The sequence below is a fragment of the Protomyctophum bolini genome, assembly GCF_963924005.1.
Source record: "Protomyctophum bolini genome assembly, chromosome: 23".
NCBI lineage: Eukaryota > Metazoa > Chordata > Actinopteri > Myctophiformes > Myctophidae > Protomyctophum > Protomyctophum bolini.
The window spans coordinates 23,998,760-24,021,173 of record NC_137884.1 but is presented as its reverse complement, the minus strand read 5'-3'; the positions used below and the strand labels follow the sequence as shown (position 1 = coordinate 24,021,173).

The following is a 22,414-nucleotide window of genomic DNA, read 5'->3' as shown; positions in this document are numbered from 1 at the left end:
CCTTTCTTTGTTTTCTTTTTAAGAAATATCCAAACTATTTGCGGGAGGGTGGGTTGGGTGGGGGGGGGGGGGGGGGTGTATTTTTTTGGGAGAGAGATACCCACAGCAGAGACCAACAAACGTATATTTGTTATATTATTACTTATAGTAGTGGCGCTACTGTTAAATGTAGTATTTAATAATAACGGCACTATTTATATACGGTCAGAAGATGAACTAGAGGTGTTATCATTGTGCTTACGGTAGCTTTGGAGACAGCTAGGCGGGGCCATTTTGTAATGACGAGAGTTCATTTCACTTGAAGCCGCTGCGGTTCTTCTCCTGCAGTCGGGTTCTGGGGGCCAACCGGGAGTCCAAATGGACCCTTATTATTTACGGTTCCGGGTGGAACACTCTCAGAGTTACATTAACACTGAGGATTTTGACAGTATAGTTCAGTGATTCTCAACCTTTTTTTTTTTCATTTCAAGGACCCCCCTCCCCCCCCCCCCCCCCCCCCCCACCCGGTTTGATATGCATTTGTCCACGGACGCAACAACCCCCCGATCTACACTGTAACGTTAATTTAACTCTGAGAGTGTACAAATGGAACCGACTGGACCCGTCCATTTGTACACTCAGAGTTCTGGACTGTCGGTGTTCCAATCGGACCCCCTGGTGGTCCCCGGACCAGACATTGACAAAAGGTGCGTTTAACGAGCCACTTCAGCTTTGACCATGCAAGGGATCCCATTGGTTGTGAGGTTGCTATAGTAACACTAACACTGGCCCAGCCTCATTTTTGGTTTCCCCGGTTACCTCGTCTCCTCGGTGATGACTCACCGTTGACACGCCCCTTTTCCTCTCTTTTTTTTTTTTTTTGCTTTGAAAAAATGTAAAAAATAAAATAAAAATCCTTTCTTTTTATTCCTGTTTTGTCATTTTAGGGAAAGGGATACGGATGAAATAAACCAGAATATTAATTCAATCACTTTTTCTACTCCTATTTTCAATAAAAAGTGAACTAAAAAAACACACAAAAAGTTGATTTGTAAATAGGTGATGTACAGTTTGTATCTGTAACTTGTCAGTCTGTCCTTGGTGGCAGAGTCTGTCTTGCTTATAAACGCACGCTACCAGTAAATAAATAAAAGACATGGAAAAAGTATATATAGACTGTATGGTCCCTTGAAAGCAAGTTTTAAATTAATCTCTGATGTATATTCCTGTAACATTGCATTTTTATCTGAGGAATGATGTTATTAAAAAATTGCAAATAAATTGCATTTCCTACAGTTATTGTATGATGTTATTTATTGATTTATGTATGTTTGTCTACCTACATTTTAACTGTACAGATCTTGTATAGGGCTCCCTGGCATAATAGGCTGGTACAATATCTTTTCAGATGTGGCCTGTGGCCAACGAATTTTGGGGGTCCTTTTGACATGAAGCCATTTGAGAATCACTGCGCTACGGTACTGTATGTCAGTGACAAATAATAATTGAATATTGGTGACATTTTATTACAATCATTTTAGGCGAGGATTGGAGAAGAGATCCAGTGGAACTAAGACAAGTAATTTTATGCTTGATTGTGTATGGGTGTCGCACTCTGAAAATCAATATACAAGCTCACAATGTTAACCCATTTTGGGGCGGGAACCCCTTTTGTGTTGGCATTATCTTATGCGTTTAGCTATATTGAAAAATAGCAGATCTCGCACGCTATGAGCTTGTAGATCTGCTTTTTTATCGTGACAATGTGGTACAAATGTATAGAATGTATAGTATACCAGTGCTTCTCAATTCGGGGTCCGTGGACCCCCCGGGGGCCTAGGGGGATTTCCATGGGGGTCCCCAGTAAAAGTAGGTAATGCAACATCACAATGGTTTGTGTGGAAGAGTGGAAGACATTGAGTTGTTAAATTTGATTCATCTTAATGGTTTCAAAGTTTAAAATGATTCAGTGAAGCAAGTTACAACAAAGCTAATTAGTTGGTTACATTATACTGTGAACTGTGGTTGAGACATTTTGCATGAAGTACATACATTTACTAAAGCTGTGAAACAGTTTAGTTTATCATTCTTGGTTTGCACTACAATGAATGAGTGATGCTCATTTGTGGACGGGCAATCGTTTGGGCAGCTAAATACAAGGCATAGGTGCAAGGCACTACTTGGACAGCAGGGGTCCTGATCAGTTAGGACCAGAGTTTGCAACAACGTGTGTTTACATACAGGTGAGAAACGATGAGATAAAGTGTGGAAATGTGATAGTGAACATGTTAAAGGAATATATAAACGGAGAAGGGTATCTGTGAAGCATATGCGTGTGTGGAATGCACATGAGTTGTCATTAGAAATGCTTACCTGTTGATATACTGAACATGACGTTTTGGGTTGGGTTAAGAAGCTCGTATGTATAGCCTGGAATGAATGAGATGTGGACAACAGCTTAACAAGGCTTTGATGAGATCGCAGTGTGGCTGTTCCACTGTATTACACTGTACCATGGCTCCCCCTTGTGCAGCATTTATTATGACTGTGTGTGTGTGTGTGTGTGTGTGTGTGTGTGTCACGTGGTAACGTGGTTCCACAGCGCAGTATGTCAAGAGTGCAGTTATTTACTTGGGTAGGAACCAAAGTTCTCTAAGGCGGAAGAAACCTTTGTTTAGATCGCTCGTTGTACATTTATCAGCGTTACACAAAAACAAGAAGAGCTCCTTTGAAAACTACACAGTTTGTATACTTTATGTCATTATTTGAATTTCCACTCTTTGTTCCACAGATGTGTGTGTGTGGTGTGTACCGTATGCTGTCATATTATATGAATGTGTTTAAATGCCAGGAGCGAGTCCAGAGTATGATTGTGTAGACATTAATATTTCTAACTTTGTTACACTTGTGTTAGTAAAACTGCAACATCTCTGCTCTTGACACAAATCAAGTATGCAACATCACAAATAAATACCCATGGGGCCAAAACAGTTTGCCAAAACAGTCAACAATCATGGTAGAAATCATGGTAAAGCATTATTTCAGGTAGCCACCATCTTGTAAATATGCACAATAAGGGACAATGCACAATAAGAAAGAAAATTAGGCCAATATCCTTAACTTCTACATATATACCTGTGTTAAAATTTGGAGCCATAATAAAACGAGTGACTCTGCCTGTTACCATCATAAAGCCCTTGCCTGCCAAGAGTTAAAGATATAACAAATTAGAAGCCCCCTCAGTCAACTGCTCCTGAGACGGACCTATATCACCTTCTGTTCTGACATCACAAACCCCAGCCAGCCTCAGTGCAGCTGAGCTACACCATATCACCCAGAACATTAGACCTAACCACAATATAACAAAGAAGATAAATACATCACTTATTATTGAAATTGGAGTGAACTTACAAAGTTACACAATCACAACACAAACTATAGAAAGTAACACATTTGGCCCTGCCTCTGTACCTCTGAGAGTGTCTCCCATGACTAGCAAATGAGGACGGCCCGTCCCTCCGGGCTATGGGATGTTCAGTTACAATGGTTGTTTAAGGTCAAAAGAGGCGGAGAGAGAGAGAGAGAGAGAGAGGGAGAGAGAGAGAGTTGTATACTGTACAGATAAAGAGAAACAGAAACAAACAGACAATGTCTACCACAGAGAAGCAGACAGACATGTTGTGTTTCTATGTCAATGGGAAAAAGGTAAGAAACACAAACTACTAAAGTATATCAGCCAGTCATTTAAAAACAAGTCGCAACTACAGTAGCAGTACAGTATCAGTCAGTGATTTATAATAAAACAACTTCCAATGTTACAACTAGCAGTAAAGTATCAGTCAGTGATTTAAACAAGGTTTCTACTAGCAGTAAAGTATCATTCAGTGATTTAAACATATCTACTAGCAGTAAAGTATCAGTCAGTGATTTAAACAAGGTTTCTACTAGCAGTAAAGTATCATTCAGTGATTTAAACATATCTACTAGCAGTAAAGTATCAGTCAGTGATTTAAACAAGGTTTCTACTAGCAGTAAAGTCAGTGATTTAAACAGATATCTACTAGCAGTAAAGTATCAGTCAGTGATTTAAACAGCTTTCTACTAGCAGTAAAGTATCGGTCAGTGATTTAAACAGCTTTCTACTAGCAGTAACACTAATTTAATTAGTTATGTCGGTGTGTTTAACCCATTGAAACCAGGAAAGCATCTGTGTCAACTCATTATAGATTTTAACTTTGGCTAAAATCAAACAGATCTACAAGATGTAGGCTATTGCAAGCTTAGTTGTGCTGTGAGCTTGTACATCTGCTAGTGTGTAATGTGTAGAGCACATAGGCCTACACTGTAGGCCTATGTGCAGGGTGTTACCTATATGTTATAGGATGTGTTCCATTAATGTTAGACACTATGTTGTAGTTTATAGGATGTGTACCATTACTGTTAGATACTATGTTGTATGTTGTAGTATATAGGATGTTGTTGAACACTACTGTATGTTGTAGAACATGGGTTTACAACTGGTGGTTCCGTGGACCACTGGTGGTCTGTGAAGGTATGGCATGTGGTCCCTGACCATGCATTTAGCACGTAGGGAAGTATTCCGTAGGCGTACGTTACGATGTCGCGTCAATGTTGTCCGTTACTGGGAAGTCGGATTCCAAGAACTTTCGCAGAAAAGGGAGTTAGAATTTCAAGGGAAAGCAGGTATATACCGGATTGCCTGGTTGAGTCACCATTATAAAGAAATATGCCCATACTCGATGTAATGTCTGCTCACTGCTCGTCATGCATACTATAAGTTGAAACGAACAGCATCATGAGTTGTTTAATATGGAAGGTTAATTTCCCCCCACACCCCCACGCCCATATCTCCCTCCTCCCAACACAACAGTGGTGTCCCCAGGTTGATTCTCAGTCAGGGGGTCCCTGGTTCATAATCAGTTGAAAACCCCTGTTGTAGAATATAGGATAGGATGTGTTCCATTCATGTTAGACACTATGGGCTGTATTTTGCGTGTCTTAAGTACCAGGTCTTATTCCCTAACTTGAGTAAACTGAAGACCTGGAGGCGTGATCAATGCTCTTTGGCCACTCAGAATAGCCAAATGGCATTGATCACGCCTCCAGGTCTATAGTTTACTCAAGTTAGGGAATAAGACCTGGTACTTAAGACACGCAAAATACACTGCCCTATGTTAGAGGATGTGTTTCATTCATATTGGACACACAGCAAAGCCCAAAATAAGCCACTACACTTTTAAAACGAGTCCGAAAAACAAACCGCAACCAGTTAAAAACGTTCGCTAGTCTGAAAGAATATATACAGTATATTCAAAGATTTGGACCACTTTTTCAATGGGGTTCCCGTACTGAATCGGCTAAACCAAATAACAAATTCACTCAAAACAGGCAGTTCTGATTCTGAAATACTTTCTTATTTTGTTTTCTTTTTCTTTTACTTTTTTTGAATTTCTGACTTTTATTTGTAACAGAGTATTTCTATATTGCTGTATTGATACTTTTATTTATGTTTTTAAGTACTTTTTCCACCACTGCCCAAGGGTAAAAGTAGTTACTACAGCCATTTGTTTTTCAGAAATCCAGTTAGAAACAAATAAGTGGTGCAAATATAGCCTCAGGAACAGGGGGGCAGTCAGACAGATATTTTGTGAAGCCACTAAGGAAATCGGGATTTCCTGAAAATTCATATAATGGCCTGTTGTGGCGCTGTCATTGGGCTAAAAAAAACCCCATAGCTCCATAGAGATCCATGTATTTGGGCCCAACTTCACCTAGACTGTATTACCTTAATAAACATGGTCATGAATGCTTTCTGCAGACGGTCGCAGACGGTGTGTGATGGGCTTTACAGTGCAAGGGATTTCAGGCTTCATTTTACGTTCATGTTAGACCCGGGGAACGCTTTGTCCATATTTTTTACAGTCTATGCTCAAATGAGTTTCAGTTCCCGAGCCATGTGGCCCAAAGGTCAGGAGTCTGTAGCGTTGAGGCATCTTGATGACTACATGATACACTATGCTATAGTATAGGAAGTGTTCCATTCATGTTGGACACTATGTTAGACTAGAGCAGGGGTTCTCAACGTTTTTGGCTGGGGACCCCCGGAAATGCTTTGGCGCTGCCTCGCGACCCCCTCCGGCCCGCCCCAATACAAACTGCAAAAATAACCGTAATAATATATATCATAAATGAATACTGAAACCAGATAATCATTAAGGAAAGTTTATGCATGTACTATGTGAATCCAGCTATTCTAATTTCCAGCCATTCAGTTGCAACCCCCCAGTTGGCGACCCCCCCCCAAGGGGTCGCGACCCACGGGTTCAGAACCCCTGGACTAGAGGATGAGTTCCATTCATGTTAGACACTAGTAGAATGTAGGATGAGTTCCATTCATGTTAGACACTTGTAGAATGTAGGATGTGTTCCATTCATGTTAGACACTAGTAGAATGTAGGATGTGTTCCATTCATGTTAGACACTAGTAGAATGTAGGATGTGTTCCATTCATGTTAGACACTTGTAGAATGTAGGATGTGTTCCATTCATGTTAGACACTTGTAGAATGTAGGATGAGTTCCATTCATGTTAGACACTTGTAGAATGTAGGATGGGTTCCATTCATGTTAGACACTTGTAGAATGTAGGATGTGTTCCATTCATGTTAGACACTTGTAGAATGTAGGATGTGTTCCGTTCATGTTAGACACTAGTAGAATGTAGGATGTGTTCCGTTCATGTTAGACACTAGTATGCTGTAGGATGTGTTCACATTATTTCATTTATATTACGCGCTATGTTGAAGTCAATCTCAGACCACACCTTGTGAGTTACACAGTGAAGGAAATGAACTAAGTGAATTTACTTTAGTACTGTACTTAAGTACCATTTAAGTACAGTGCCCCAAATATTGTACTTTTACTCCCACTACTTTTTTTTTTTGTTGAAAAAACTTTAGTTGCTAACCAGCAACTAGCTGTATATTATTACTACTTTTAGGCAAGTACATCCAGACCCCACAGGGTATTTCTACATTATCCCATTCTGACCGGGCACCCATTTTGGTGTTGACATCATGTTATGCTTTAGCTATTGAAAAATAGCAGATCTACAAGCTCATATCGCGCCACCGAGTGGCGCGCTACGAGCTTGTAGGTCTGCTATTTTTGAAAAATTCGAAGAACGACTGACATTTTTAGAATCTGATCTCAGGTCAGAATGGGGTTCATCAGAACAGCGTGTGTCCAGTGGAAACCTCGTATGAATCTGATCTCAGGTCAGAATGGGTTATTGATATACTGATACTTTTAGGTACTTATTCCACCCACTGGTGATTTAATCAGTATCATTGGAAACGCCTGTGAAGGAAGGAAGCAGCCAATATGCCATGTACAGAGCCTATTGTCTTTAAAGAGCTGAGGATGACTGCCATTTTGTGTGTGTGTGTGTGTGTGCGCACGGTTTAACCCTTTCAGGTGACAGACCAGCATGTGGACCCAGAGACCACTCTACTCTCTTACCTCAGAGACAAATGTATCCTTAATTATCTTCGTCAGGCTGGGCGGCCCAATGCCGAGACTATGTTTGTACTTGTGTGTTTGCGTGTGTGTTTGCGTGTGTGTGAGAGAGAGCTTGACCGAACACGACTCACTCACTGAATAACAAAATAAAGTAAAAACTTCTATAGACTATAGACTTAGGGAAACATTTTTCCTTTTATTTTATCGTGCTCATAAAGTGCTCTGTGCTCAAAGTGCAATTAAAAAGCAAACGTTGTGTGAGAGAGGGAGAGAGAGAGAGCAGCTAATCTCGGGGATGGTTGCAGCGACGTGTAGAGAGTGTTGGAGGGGCAGGGGCTGAAATCCCGTACGAGGGAACCTTTGGACAAAAATGGTGAAAATAGCAGATCTACAAGCTCTCAGCGCGTTGCAGTGCGTGTGACGCGTTGAGAGCTTGTAGATCCGCTGTTTTTGGGGTGCAACCCAGCACTCTTTAGAGCTAGTGGAGAATGGTGTACGACATGGATTTTCTAAACAAATTTTGTTCAACGCAAAAAATACTGTGTTCAAGAAGTTCAGGAGACTTGGAAAAACAAAAAGAAAACTCCTGAATGCTGCCTTCCGGCATGGCATTGAAAGGACTGGCTTTTGCATTTCTGGGGGGGGGGGGGGGGGGTGCATAAAGGGGGTGGGGGGGGGGGGGAAGACAACACATCACATTTCTGTGCTGGCATGTTTCTGGGGGTGGGTACTGGGTGGTGGGTGCTTGGTCCTGGGCATAAAAAAGCTCTACTCCCACGCATACCTTCCTTTCAGTGGGATGAGCTGCGTGGTAGGAGGGGAAAAGATAACCCAGCAGCTCGGGTGGGGGGGTGGAAGGCGGCTGTGTGTGTCCATGGGATAGTTTGATGGGAAGTTCATTCTCATGTGTTTGTGTAAGTGTGTTCCCGCATATCTCCTGAAAGCCATGTTGTCACATTGCCTCAAGTCCTGCGTTATCATGGCGGGTTCAGTGGAACACGAGCACGGCCCAGACGAAGACACAACAGGTGTCAGGGGGGGGGGAGGCAGAGGATTATTTTCTTGCGCTGTCTCTTCTTGTGGAGATTGTGGGGGGTAATCTAGATTCGGCAGAATGCCACTGGGAAATGACGCAAAACACAGCTTCTTCTGTCCGCACAATGGAATCTAAAGTGTGCTCACAGCCTCACCGTGAAGCTGCACAGGCACTCCCTGAAGGTCAGCCCAGAACCTCTGCCCGAATGTATCACATTGCCATTGTATTGTAGCACCGGCTTTTGCTAAACAACATTTTACTCCTACAGATTTTGTCCAAACTAAATCGGAGCACATTATCGCTATGGTCATGTGATTTAACATGAAAATCACCTGTGTTTAATGTTCTAGGGTTAAGACTCATCTATCCGACCTTTCATATTCTCTCCAGATCGGCTTACAAAGTCACACACACACACACACACACACACACACACACACACACACACACACACACACACACACACACACACACACACACAGACACACACACAGACACACACAGTGTTTGCCATCATCACAAAGTTTGACCCTTGACCCCTGTCTGTCAGTGCGTCTCACAGGAAGTAAATCTGGCTGTGGAGGAGGAGGCTGTGGAGCCTGCACTGTGATGATGTCACGCTATGATGTCATCACCAAGACCATCAGGTATCCTTTATACTGTGATGATGTCACTATGATGTCATCACCTAGACCACCAGGTATCCTTTATATTGTGTTGATGTCGTTGTCATGGAGATGGTGGTAGTTTTCCTTCATATTAACCCTTTCAGTCACCTGTCCGTCAACGCCTGTCTGCTTCCAGTGGTTCAGCTCCATGGAGCAGCTGTCACCACCGTGGAGGGGATCGGCTCCACCAAGACCCGGATTCATCCGGTCCAGGTTTTATTACACACACACACACACACACCAAGACCCCGATCCATCCGGTCCAGGTTTTATAATACACACCAAGACCCGGGATCCATCCGGTCCAGGTTTTATAACACACACCAAGATCCGGATCTATCCGGTTCAGGTTTTATAATACACACCAAGACCCGGGATTCAACCGGTCCAGGTTTTATAACACACACCAAGATCCGGATCTATCCGGTTCAGGTTTTATAGCCTACATTCTATAGTTTCTGTAAAAAGCTGAAACGTGTGTGTGTGTGTGTGTGTGTGTGTGTGCGCGTGCGTGCGTGCATTAGGAGCGTATAGCGCTTGCTCATGGGTCACAGTGTGGGTTTTGCACCCCCGGCATGGTGATGAGTGTGTACACCCTGCTGAGGAACAACCCACATCCTACCATGGAGGATCTCACACGCACACTGTCAGGTACACACACACGCACACACACACGCACACGCACACACACACACACACGCACGCACACAAATAAAATATATTTATTCTCTGTCTGTCTGTCTGTCTGGTTGCTAGGTAACCTGTGTCGGTGTACTGGCTATCGGCCCATCCTGGACGGTTTCTCAACGTTCTGTCAGGTATGAATGGGCTATAGTTAAAGATGAGTAACTAGAAGAAGTGCTCCTCGGAGCACAGGTCTCTAGCCTGGCGCGGCCAGACTCACTGATGGGCGCGGCAGTGGCTCAGGGGTAGAGTTTCTGGATGGTAACCGCAAGGTCGCCAGTTCAAACCCGGGCTCCCCCTGAGTTAGTGTGGAAGTGTCCTTGAGCAAGACTCTGAACCCCTAATCGCTCTTGATGTGCTGGTTGGTATACCTTGCATGGTTTCCGCTGCCATCAGTGTGTGAATGGGTGAATGTAATGCACAGATATGTAAAGAAGCCTTGGATAAAGGCGCTATATAAATGCACCATTTACCATTCCCGAGGAAACCTCAGTGAGTCTGGTCGCGCCAGGCTAACGGGTCTCCACCAGATCAGGAACGTTTGTGGTGGCCGTGCATTGTTTGGTATTGACTGTTTGGTATTCACATACGGTATATTATCTTCAGAGTATTAACCCATTCTGAACGGGAACCCATTTTGGTGTTATAGCATCATGTCGTGCTTTAGCTATTGAAAAATAGCAGATCTACAAGCTCATAGCGCGCCACCGAGTGGCGCGCTACGAGCTTGTAGGTCTGCTATTTTTTGAAAAATCGAAGAACGACTGACATTTTTAGAATCTGATCTCAGGTCAGAATGGGTTCATCAGACCCAGTGTGTGTCCAGTGGAAACCTCGTATGAATCTGATCTCAGGTCAGAATGGGTATTAAGCTGTTACCCTCTGGTAGACGTTATATAGAGCGTGCCGTTTGCAAGAGCGGCCACATAGTTCATAGCTCTTAGTGGGGAATGGACTTCTTGACCGCCGTCTGTTATTTATTCTTCTTACCTTGTGATATTATACCTTGTGAATACTCTTGTACTTTTTATATTCATATACCTTCTCCAATTGCAATTTTGCACTGATCTCTTGTGATACTATACCTTGTACAATGCTGCTATTGTGTTTTAAAAAAACGTTGAAGTACTGCTGCACTTTTGCCCAAGACCAAATGTCCCCCTTATACAGTATCTCATCATCTCATCTCATCGTAGAAGTAGCAGATAATGGCCAATAGACAATAGGGCAATGTTAAAAGGGTAGCATTTCTTCCTCCGCCTAGTGGGAATGTGCGTGCACAGTTCCACCACTATAGAGCGTCGCAGTCCCGCCCCCTCTCGAGAGACCCGGAAAAGAAATCCCCGTTCATTGTCCTCTTTTTAGAAAGTATTTATTTAACCCATTCTGAACGGGAACCCATTTTGGTATTGGCATCATGTTATGCTTTAGCTATTTAAAAATAGCAGATCTACAAGCTCATAGCGCGCCACCGAGTGGCGCGCTACGAGCTTGTAGGTCTGCTATTTTTGAAAAATCGAAGAACGACTGACATTTTTAGAATCTGATATCAGGTCAGAATGGGTTAATCAGACCAGTGTGTGTCCAGTGGAAACCTCGTATGAATCTGATCTCAGGTCAGAATGGGTTAAAGACGTTTACGCTGCGGACAAAGCCAACTCTTGTCGTGACAAATCATTTTCGGGCCAAACAAAGAATTAGAAAGTAGAAAAAAACCGGCAGGTTACAACACTTTTTTTGTTGTTTTTCTTCTTTGTAATTATTTGTTTGGTCCAAAATATCGTGTCACGACAAGAGTTGGCTTCGTACGACGCTTTAAAAGGTCTTTGAATAAATACGTTTTGAAATGCCTATGGGGAAAAATGCATTGGGATTCATTTCCTGGGCGTGGCGTCGTCATGAAAGGGGGGCGCGACTGTGACGCTCTATAGGACGCTGCGTTCACGAAGTTTGAAGCGATCACTCCTGCAAACTTTATCAGATGTCAATCTTAGCCAATCGGGATATAAACGTGAAACATCAAACAAGCTATACAATAATTATAGCGCTGGTGGCGCACATACAGCGGTTTACACAGATCGGTGGAGTTATAGGTTAAAAATACGTTGCAGGGTCACCATGAGGGACTATGAAGGTGTGTATGTTGACAAAGCGTGATCGCGACGCAGTGTGTATTTAAGGGAGGCTGCAGGTGCAGGGTCAGACTAGTCAGTTGGATGTGGGCATTGACACAAATAACATCCCTGAGGGAGAGCTACAGGGCCTTGTGTGATCAAGGTGCAGCCTGAAGAGAGCTCTCATCCTGTTTGGGTTTTGTTTAAAGGAGTGTATGCCTAAGTATTTGTTTCTCTTTTTGTCCTTTTTTTTTTTTTGCCAGTATTACAGTTTGCTATTGATAATTCTTGCACTGAACAATTCTGTACGACTGGACTTTTGGTGGAGGAGTTTGGGGGGAAATAAAAGTCCTTAACTACCATTTCTAACTGTTCTTGGAGCCTTGGCCGTTCGGGCAACTTCACAATCACATGACCGCAGTGTGTCCCTCAACACAGGGATTGATATTCCCAGGCTCAAATTATTAGTATTGTCACCACCACCAAAAATAATGATGTAAGACCAGCTATATATCTGCACCTACAAACAACATTAATTGGTTGGGGCACGGTGGCACAGTTGGTAGTGCTGTCGCCTCAAAGCTAGAAGGTCCTGGGTTCGATTCCCGCTCGGGGCACTGTGGGTGCTGGCGGCGTGTTTCCTCCTCCGCGTCATCAGTGCCCATACCCGAAGGCGGGGTTGGCGAAAGGGCCTTTCTGTGTGGAGTTTGCATGTTCTCCCCGTGTCCCCTATAGGGTACAAAAACATGCAGTAATCCTGGTCTCTAAACTGCCTCCCCCTGGCCAGCCGGGGCGCCTGATGGAGGGGAAAGGAACTGGTTGGAATAACGTGTTCCTTCCACGCGCTACGTCCAACCAGGGAAACTCCCCCCTGTCAGGTGCAAAGGAGCAACTTGGACACTCAGGCATGAAGGGAGCATGAGTTAAGTCCGTTGCTCTCCCCAGGTTGGCGGAGGGTGTGTAGAGCCCAGGATCACAGTAGATGATTGACACAGGGGTGAAAAATGGGTTACAAAATAGTGGGATAAAAAATATATATTAAAAAAAAAAAAACATTAATTGGAGCAGTGGAACCCCTGTTTTGTTGTGGTTTTCCAATCATACTGTAACATATTACACCCACCCAATTAAGACCAGGTTTAGTATTTAATAGTATTATTTATAGTAGGTTTAGTAATTGATGAGAACTTACACACATACATTGACCATACACATTATGAAGTATATAGTAACTGTATAAGTAGTAATTGATGTGAATATTAACACATGCACACAGACCGTGAGGATCTAGCTGCTTTTGTATAAAACACCAGCAGTTCAGGCTGTGGGATCAGTTGCCATGGTTACACCCCCCGCAGAGGTTATGGGGTATCATCTCTACACTTAAACACACACACGCACACGCACACGCACACGCACACCCACGCACACACACACACACACACACACAGATGCTTTACATATGATAAAGGACTTACGGTAGATTTAGGGTCATTGTCCACACTCCGCACGCCGCACGCACGCCTTCGGACTGGCAGTCGGCCATAGCCAGCATGTCGAATTCAATAAAGGAATTAGTCATAACCCAACAAACAAAGACAAGCTCTTCTGTTAAACCAAACCCTCAAGGAAAATGCCTCCCTCCGCCGTCAACTTGGAGAAAGAAAAGAGATCTTTAATTATTTGTCTATTTGAAAACAGCAGATCTGCAAGGGTCTCTTTTCAAATTATTTTGACACATTTTTAAGAACTCTGATTCAGATTATTTACTTTTAATTCAATTTACTCAATAGAAATGTGAATACATCATTATACTATGGATTGGGTTGCACTTTTATACAATAATTATTATTAAGATGATGAATGAATATTAGAACATATCAGTTCAATTCATCATTATATTTAATCCGTAATTGTTATTTAACAATCAGTATATGTTGTGGTTAAATGTCTTCACAGGAGTCTAGCGCCAATGGGAACGCAGACTGTTGCCGAGCCAATGGGAATGCAGACTGTTGCAGAGCCAATGGGAATGGAGACTCTTGCCAAGCCAATGGGAACGCAGACTTCTGCCAGAAGGGAACAGAATACAACGTAGGTTTTAAGGACACAGAGTCACCCTCAGAATAACAGATCATTCATTGCTCACCATGAGGCAGCGGTGGCCGAACGGTTTGCGGAGCGGTCTTGATATCGGAATGTCGCTAGTTCGTATCCCCGGACCGGCACGTTAAAATTACCACCGCTGAAGTGCCCTTGGACAAGGCATTGAGCCCCTACCATGAAATGTTCTATGAGCAGGGCCTGGCTGTAAACAAGTTCTTGAGCTTAGTCCAGTTACCCTGGGTAAACATAGTACCTTTCCTTTCTTTTATCAATTATCTATTACATTATCTACATTTGTGACCCACCCTGAATGAGAGACTGCCATTGGATCTTTTTTGAATTTTTGTTTTTTCATGTCCTATGAAAGCAGGGAAGCATAGCTTCAAATTGACATATCGGTTGTTCAGTTTGACCCACCAGTTTTGGAGATATGGCTTATAGAGTAATGTCTCAAGTTGAGAAAACAGGCATTTATTTCATATTTACATGTCTTCTGTGGACTCTAACATTACACCTAGCTACATGTTTAAGCATTTATTTCATATTTACATGTCGATTTCAGCTCTGACACTTATTTCACGCATGATCTATTATGTGAAGAGTCGGCCTGTTCTATTAACTCATTTTGAAAAGAAGAAAAAAAAGTTTTGCTCCTCCTGGTGAAAAGCTGGAATTTGCGCGATGGCAGGCTCTCAGTCAAATCTGAAAAGGGAGGGCAAATAACCTCCCCCGTCACCCCAAATAGCGACGCTCCTTGGATGCATAGCAGTTAATAACAGTAGGATAGTTTGTTTTGTGTTATTACGGTTGTAAAAAGTAGAGTTTGATTATAAAAGTCGAGTTTGTTTATGTAGCAGTAGAATTTAGTTTGTACGTTTTTCTTTTGCGCCGCAGGGCGCGCTGCAGCTGTTCGACAGAGACGGCCTCCTCCCATTGGACGAAACCCAAGAACTGATCTTCCCTCCAGAACTGATCGTACGTCAGTTTCGTTATTTACTGCTTCTGGTGACTGATATTGTCCTTCTAATGAATTAATGTTGGACTAGTTGAAAACACACGTCTCTGCTTCTGGTGACTGATATTGTCCTTCTAATGAATTAATGTTGGACTAGTTGAAAACACACGTCTCTGCTTCTGGTGACTGATATTGTCCTTCTGATGAATTAATGTTGGACTAGTTGAAAACACACGTCTCTGCTTCTGGTGACTGATATTGTCCTTTAATGTTGGACTAGTTGAAAACACACGTCTCTGCTTCTGGTGACTGATCCTGTCCTTCTAATGAATTAATGTTGGACTAGTTGAAAACACACGTCTCTGCTTCTGGTGACTGATATTGTCCTAATGAATTAATGTTGGACTAGTTGAAAACACACGTCTCTGCTTCTGGTGACTGATATTGTCCTAATGAATTAATGTTGGACTAGTTGAAAACACACGTCTCTGCTTCTGGTGACTGATCCTGTCCTTCTAATGAATTAATGTTGGACTAGTTGAAAACACACGTCTCTGCTTCTGGTGGCTGAAATTGTCCTTCTAATGCAGGGGTGCCCAAAAGGTAGATCGCTATCTATACCACTATAGATCACAATGGCTGTGCAGGTAGATCACACGACATGCCCCTAAAGAATATTTAATTTAAATCTAAAAACGATTTTTGGCATCTGATGCCACTTGAATTAAGTTGACTTGATTGATTGACTGACATAAAAAAGGACCTGTCAGCTCAATGCAATACTTTGTTTTCAAGCGTGCATGCTGCAGTGCACAAATGTCAGTAGATTACAAATGAAATACAAAAAAAAAACCTCTACCTATTTAATTTCTACCCTTTCCCATTCCAAGTGCATTTGTCTTAAATATAATGCCAGCTCCGCTATTCCAAAGCCATTTTCAGCAATGGTATTATGTTTTTGGTGGGTAGATAGATCATGTTGAGCTGGTCATTTTGAAAGTAGCTCTCAAGTCAAAAAAGTGTGGGCACCCCTGTTCTAATGAACGTTGGACTCATTGAAAACACACAGCTCTGCTTCTTGTGACTGATACTGTCCTCCTCCTAATGAATGTTAGACTCGTTGAAAAGTAACACACGTTCCTGCTTCTGGTGACTGATTGTCCGTCTGATGAATGCATTGAAAACTGTGCAGCTGTGTTTTCTGTTGAGTCACGAATCACGATTGACTCACAAGGTCGGATCATGTCACGGTGTCAGCTGACTGCTTCCCTCGTGGAGTGTTCACGCTTCTCTGTTCATGGTCAAATATACAAATATACCACTGTGTTTACTTTTTAGAGGGTCATGGCTGGCAGGCAGGTTTTTAGTCACAAAACTTACCAATACTTGAAACATGCACACAAGCGCACGCACGCGCGCACGCACGCACACACACACACACACACACACACACACACACACACACACACACACACACACACACACACACATGTGAGTGTATGGCGCCCTCTCCTGGTCATTGTATGCCAGGATAATATAAAAAAAATCATATAAATCTACCGATAGATCACAAAGGCTGTGCAGGTATAGACCACATGGCACTCCCCTAAAATATATACAGTATACATTTAATACATACAAAAAAAAAGTATTTTGGGCATCTGCCGCTTGAATTAATTTGACTTCATTGATTGACATCAAAAAGGGCCTGTCAGCTCAAACCCACAATGCAATACTTCGCACAAACATCTGTAGCATGTTTTTGCACAAACATCTGTAGCTGCTATTCCAAAGCCCCCTCAGGTAAATCATGTTGAGCCAGTAGCTCTCAAGTCAGAGCTGTGTGGGCACCCCTGGTCTAGTGTAGTGTCTCACATCTTCCTATTCACAATACGACATATAGAGCATCTGTATGTCTTCAGGTCAGGCCAGTTGGTTGGTCAGTTAAGCACAGTAATACCATGGTCAGTACACCAGTGACTAGTAGTTTTAATACCAATGGTCAGTACACCAGTTACTAGTAGTTTTAACACAGTAATACCATGGTCAGTACACCAGTTACTAGTAGTTTTAACACGGTAATACCATGGTCAGTACACCAGTGACTAGTAGTTTTAACACAGTAATACCAATGGTCAGTACACCAGTTACTAGTAGTTTTGGCACTGTGGGCAGGTGTCACGTTCTGCTGGAAGATGAAATCGGCATCTCCATGAAGCTTGTCAACGTACGGAACGGAAGCACAGAGTGCTCTAAAATATAATATTCCATTTTAAATAAAGGAAATGACAAGATCTACAAGCTCTCTCAATGTGCAGAGCAGAGAGCTTGTCTGCCATGTTTGTTACTTTTGCATGATTGCAAAGTTGTCTGTTTGTCTGTCTGTCTGTCTGTCTGTCTTTCTGTCTGTCTGTCTGTCTGTCTACCAGTTGATGTCAGAGGCCCAGAGCCAGGTCAGACAGGAGTTCCATGCAGACAGACAGGAAGGAGACAGACAGGTCCACGCAGACAGACAGGAGTTCCATGGGGACAGAGGATCCTGGGTGTTTCCTGTCTGTGTGGAGGACCTGCTTCACCTCAAATCAACCCACCCTGAGGCCCCTCTGGTGCTAGGCAACACTAACATAGGTGTGTGTGTGTGTGTGTGTGTGTGTGTGTGTGTGTGTGTGTGTGTGTGTGTGTGTGTGTGTGTGTGTGTGTGTGTGTGTGTGTGTGTGTGTGTGTGTGTGTGTGTGTGAGAGAGAGAGTGAGGTCCTGGTAGGACATAACAATAATATACCACTAACTTGATTGATTGATTGATTGAAACTTGTATTAACAGTTTGTAGAATGGGTACAGTTCAAGGAAAGTACAGGTCGATACAAAATATGCTAAGAGAAATCAGAAAAGCACTAAGACTTGTTTACATAAGGGACTTGTTTACATAAGGGGGGGGGGGGGCTGTAACTTTGTTACTGGGGCCAGTTCCACCCATAAGTGCTCTTTGAGAGTAGTTTTGAAGGAGTCTAGGGATTCACATTTCTGTCCTGGTAGGAGATAAAAGCATTGGTACTAGAGGTCCTGAATTATGTTTTCATGCCAGTGGTAGAAGAAGTGCAACGTGAAAGTACTATATTGTTTAGTTATTCTTGAAAGATAAGATCTTGAATCTACAAGCTCTACGGGCTCTCAATGCATCAACTAACTGAAGCCTGATGAACCTTTGAGATGTAGTGCAGTAGAAGTATGATGCTTTTAAAGATGGAAATACAGTACTCCATTCAAGTCAAATAAATTAAATAACTTCCAGCGCAGTAATTACTTTTTGTTTTGTTTCTCAGGTCCTGAAATGAAGTTCAAAGGAGTGCTCCACCCACTGATTATCTCACCTATCAGAGTCAAGGAGCTGTATGACATCACTCACACGCCACAGGGTATGAGGTCATTACGTTAATTCCCAGCGTATGCATGTATTCTGCAGAAAACTTGCGGAAAAATCTGTCTGTCTGTCTGTCTGTCTGTCTGTCTGTCTGTCTGTCTGTCTGTCATGTGTAACATTGCAAGCTGTATGCCTCGTGGGGGTCCCATGAACAATCCCTCTAGGAACGTTGCTTCTAGGCTGTGAAGGCCAGAGTTCTGTGTAGACGTCTCTTTGTCGTCACACTCTCACTCCCAGCATGGCCTGTATAGGGACTTCTTGGGACAAATATGTGACTTGATGTCGAACGTGTCACGGTCCGTGACATGTGTTGTGTTTTTGTTATGTTCCTGGTTCTGGGTTTTGGTTTTACTTTACACTTGTGTGCTTTTATTTTGCAGTCTGTTAGTGTTTCCTGTGTTGCTCATGTTTACTGTGTTGTCTCACCAGTACCTTGATTACCCTAGTGTTTCCACCTTGTCTTGTTAGTCCTTTTAGCCAATCATTGTGATAATTATCTGTTGAGTTCACCTGTGTCTTTGTGTATTTATACTCCCCTGGTTTTGTCTTTTCCCTTGTCAGATCATTGTTGTAAGTCACCAGTGTTCAGTTCTTAGTGTGAAGCTCTTAGTCTTGTTCCTAGTAGTCTTTGTTCCGAGTATTCTCCTAGTGTGTTTTCTTCGTGTTTGGTCCTGGACTTTTGTGAGTTTTGGTCATTAAACTCTCTTGCATTTGAGCTCCTTTGCCTCCGCCTATCTGTCTTGCACTTGGGTCCTACCTTCCTGCCCCGCACACGTGACAGAACGTTTGGCGTGACGGGGGTTCCCTCCCGGTCACATGCTGTCTCATCCCGCTGCATCTAAAATAAATAAAACACAGAACATTATAAAGGACTCTTCCCACCCCGGTCACTCACCGTTTGAACTGTTGCCATCAGGCAAGACGGTACAGAGTGCTCAAGTCAGGGACCAGCAGACTCAGTAACAGCTTCTATCCCACAGCGGGAGCCACACACTAAATGCTGCTAAGAAATGATCCGTTGCTAAAATACATGTTTTATTGTGCTGTTTTTTTAAGTTACCGGTAAGTACAATCAGGGTTTGTGCAATAACGGCTGCAATTAAGTGTGTACTGTGCAATATATGTCATGTGCAATAGGGCATTGTGCAATAACATGAAGTACGGTTATGTGTGTGTGTTCTTGTTGCATTAGCTTTTATGGTTTTTATATTCTAGTTGCACTGATCGGTTGGCACTTTTAATTTCGTTGTGCAATGACAATAAAGATCTATCTATCTATGCTGAAGTGACCTTTCTCAAACCCAAGGCTAAAAGGGTGACAGCAATCTGCTAAAGAAATCTGTTAAAACCACGGCAGCAAGTCGCCTGCAGTGGACTTTGAGCAATTTTATTAATTTTTGAAATGTTTGACATTTCAAAAATAAGATGTTTGAGGCGAATACCTCATTCAGTATGTACTCAAGTGTAAATACTTGGTTCCTCTGCTGTCTCTGTCCTGCAGGTGTGTGGGTGGGAGCAGGGAACAGCCTGTCCGCCGTGCAATGCATTCTGGGAAATGTAGTGAAATCACTGCCTGACCACGAGACTGAACTGTACAGAGCCCTGCTCAAACACCTGCCTAGCATCGCAGGAGTCCAGATACGCAACGTAGCTGTAAGTAACACCAAGTATATCTACTGTATATACTATGATACGAGGTAGCTGTAACACCCTACTATCTATACTGTAACAGTAACACCAAGTATATCTATATACTATGATACGAGGTAGCTGTAACACCCATACTGTAACACCTGCCCGGCATCACAGGAGTCCAGAACTCCAGATACGCAACATAATGTAATGTAATTTGTAAGAAATTACTGTTGTCACCTATATTTATTACATACACTATATTATAATAACTGTCATCACCTGCATTCCACTGTTAATTTATGTCAATTACAGTTTTGGTTTATTGGAGGAAACGTGTTTTTACACAATCATATAGTTACTTGTAGTGTTATGTTATTGAAATATGCATGATTATGTAATTGCATTCATTAATTGTGTGTTTTTGCTAAATCAGTCTCTTGGAGGGAACATCGTCAGTGCGTTTCCTAACTCTGATCTTAACCCTTTGTTGGCCGCTGGCAACTGCAAACTGAAAGTCGTTTCAACTGGTGAGTTGTCACATTATCGCCAGGCCGAAGGCATGAGACTATGTTCTGCACCCTCTCTGTCTGTCCAAACTGTGCTTCCGTCAGTCCATCCATGAGTGTGTCCATGTCTGTCTGAGCAAACCACCGCCCCAGCCCTTCTCTCTGTTTTTACTCCCCACCGCTCCACGTTATTACAGCTCCGGTGGTCACCTCACCACCGGAGCGGCGGTCACCTCGCCACCGGAGCGGCGGTCACCTCACCACCGAAAATCCAGACTATGAATAGGCCTTTATTCTTTTCATTTTCACAGGAGGGAGTAGAGAGGTTCCGCTGAATGAAGACTTCTTCGTTGGTTTTAGAAAAACGGTCCTGAAACCTGATGATGTCGTCCTGTCTGTGTTCATTCCCCGAACCAGAAAGGTATACAAATTATGATCTATATAATAGAAAATTACAAATTATTCCTGTTTATAGAGTAGAAAGTTACAAATTATACTTTCATTATAGAATAGAAAGATACAAATTATACGTGTTATAATGGAACACGACTGAACAGCAGAGAACTTGGCCAACATGAGCAATATCAGCATATGGCCGCGCTGCTGCTGTCTGTTACGGCTGCACCTTCCTTAAAACACTCCCTCTCTCTGTTACCTAGAAAAGATCTCTCCCGATTTTTGTCCGGAACGGGGGTGGGGGAGGGGGCTTTACAGAGTAAAAGCAGCCATATCTTCCCGGCACCCCGAGCTTCTATTTTGAAAGAAATCCCAGCGCTGATTGTGTTAAACACTCCCTCTGTCTGTTACGTCTGCACCTTCCTTAAATGGACACTTCACCCTTTTTGCAAAACATATATGTTAATGACGTTTAGGAGCTTTAGAACACTTTCCTGGGGGTCTTTATGTGTGTAATATGTGGTTTTAGATATTTTAGATTGTAGCAGTGAGCCTGTTGTCTCTGATGTCATGGACACTGGGCTCACTTCCTTCCTGGACTACATGTTCTCTCCCCCCTATCCACAAGGAGGAGCAGTGCACCAAAGAATTATGGGAATTGTAGTCCAGGAAGGTAGTGAGACCAGTTTCCATGACATCAGAGACAACAGGCTCACTGCTACAATCTAAAATATCTAAAACCACATATTACACACATAAATACCCCCAGGAAAGTGATCTAAAGCTTCAAAACGTCATTAACATATATTTTTTTGCAAAAAGGGTGAAGTGTCCCTTTAAAACGTGTTGATCAAAAAACTATTCTTCTACATTCTCTAATTGTGTAGAATATGAATGCAGATGTTTAACAATAATGTAACTTAATTTTACACTTTTGTGTGTGTGTGTGTGTGTGTGTGTGTGTGTGTGTGTGTGTGTGTGTGTGTGTGTGTGTGTGTGTCTGTGCATGTGTGTGTGTGTGTGTGTGTGTGTGTGTGTGTGTGTGTGTGTGTGTGTGTGTGTGTGTGTGTGTGTGTGTGTGTGTGTGTGTGTGTCTGTGCGTGTGTGTGTGTGTGTGTGTGTGTGTGTGTGTGTGCATGTGTGCGTGTGTGTGTGTCTGTGCACGTGTCAGTGGGAGATCGTGCGCTCATACCGCCAGGCTCCCAGGAAGGAGAACGCCTTGGCGACGGTTACCGGGGCGATGCGGGTGTTGTTTGGCCCGGTCTCCACGGTAACGGAGGAGATCAGTGTTTACTATGGAGGAGTGGCGCCGATGACTCTACGACCCCGCATGACCTGTGACCTCCTCACTGGAAGGTCAGATCAATAAAATGTA

General features: G+C 42.9%; 1 protein-coding gene across 5 annotated transcripts in view; it reads left to right on the top strand.

Moving 5' to 3' along the window:
- The first annotated feature begins 3,579 nt into the window (after nt 1-3,579).
- The window catches only part of aox6 (aldehyde oxidase 6), a 42,742-nt gene continuing 23,907 nt past the window's right edge, over nt 3,580-22,414 (top strand). For 2 of the 5 annotated variants that reach the window (XR_013963505.1, XM_080756898.1), the window contains exons 1-14: nt 3,580-3,684; nt 7,476-7,533; nt 9,107-9,203; nt 9,329-9,437; nt 9,749-9,875; nt 9,981-10,042; nt 13,982-14,116; nt 15,023-15,103; nt 17,513-17,711; nt 18,405-18,497; nt 20,004-20,155; nt 20,571-20,664; nt 20,955-21,064; nt 22,211-22,395. Coding sequence is in view for 4 of the 5 variants with exons in the window: in XM_080756898.1 (XP_080613024.1) it covers nt 3,628-3,684; nt 7,476-7,533; nt 9,107-9,203; nt 9,329-9,437; nt 9,749-9,875; nt 9,981-10,042; nt 13,982-14,116; nt 15,023-15,103; nt 17,513-17,711; nt 18,405-18,497; nt 20,004-20,155; nt 20,571-20,664; nt 20,955-21,064; nt 22,211-22,395 (1,559 nt within the window). In the remaining variant the exon portion in view is untranslated. Of the gene's footprint in view, nt 3,685-7,475; nt 7,534-9,106; nt 9,204-9,328; nt 9,876-9,980; nt 10,043-13,981; nt 14,117-15,022; nt 15,104-17,512; nt 17,712-18,404; nt 18,498-20,003; nt 20,156-20,570; nt 20,665-20,954; nt 21,065-22,210; nt 22,396-22,414 lie in introns of those variants that run through there. The other 3 variants (XM_080756900.1, XM_080756899.1, XM_080756901.1) reach the window with 3 other exon arrangements.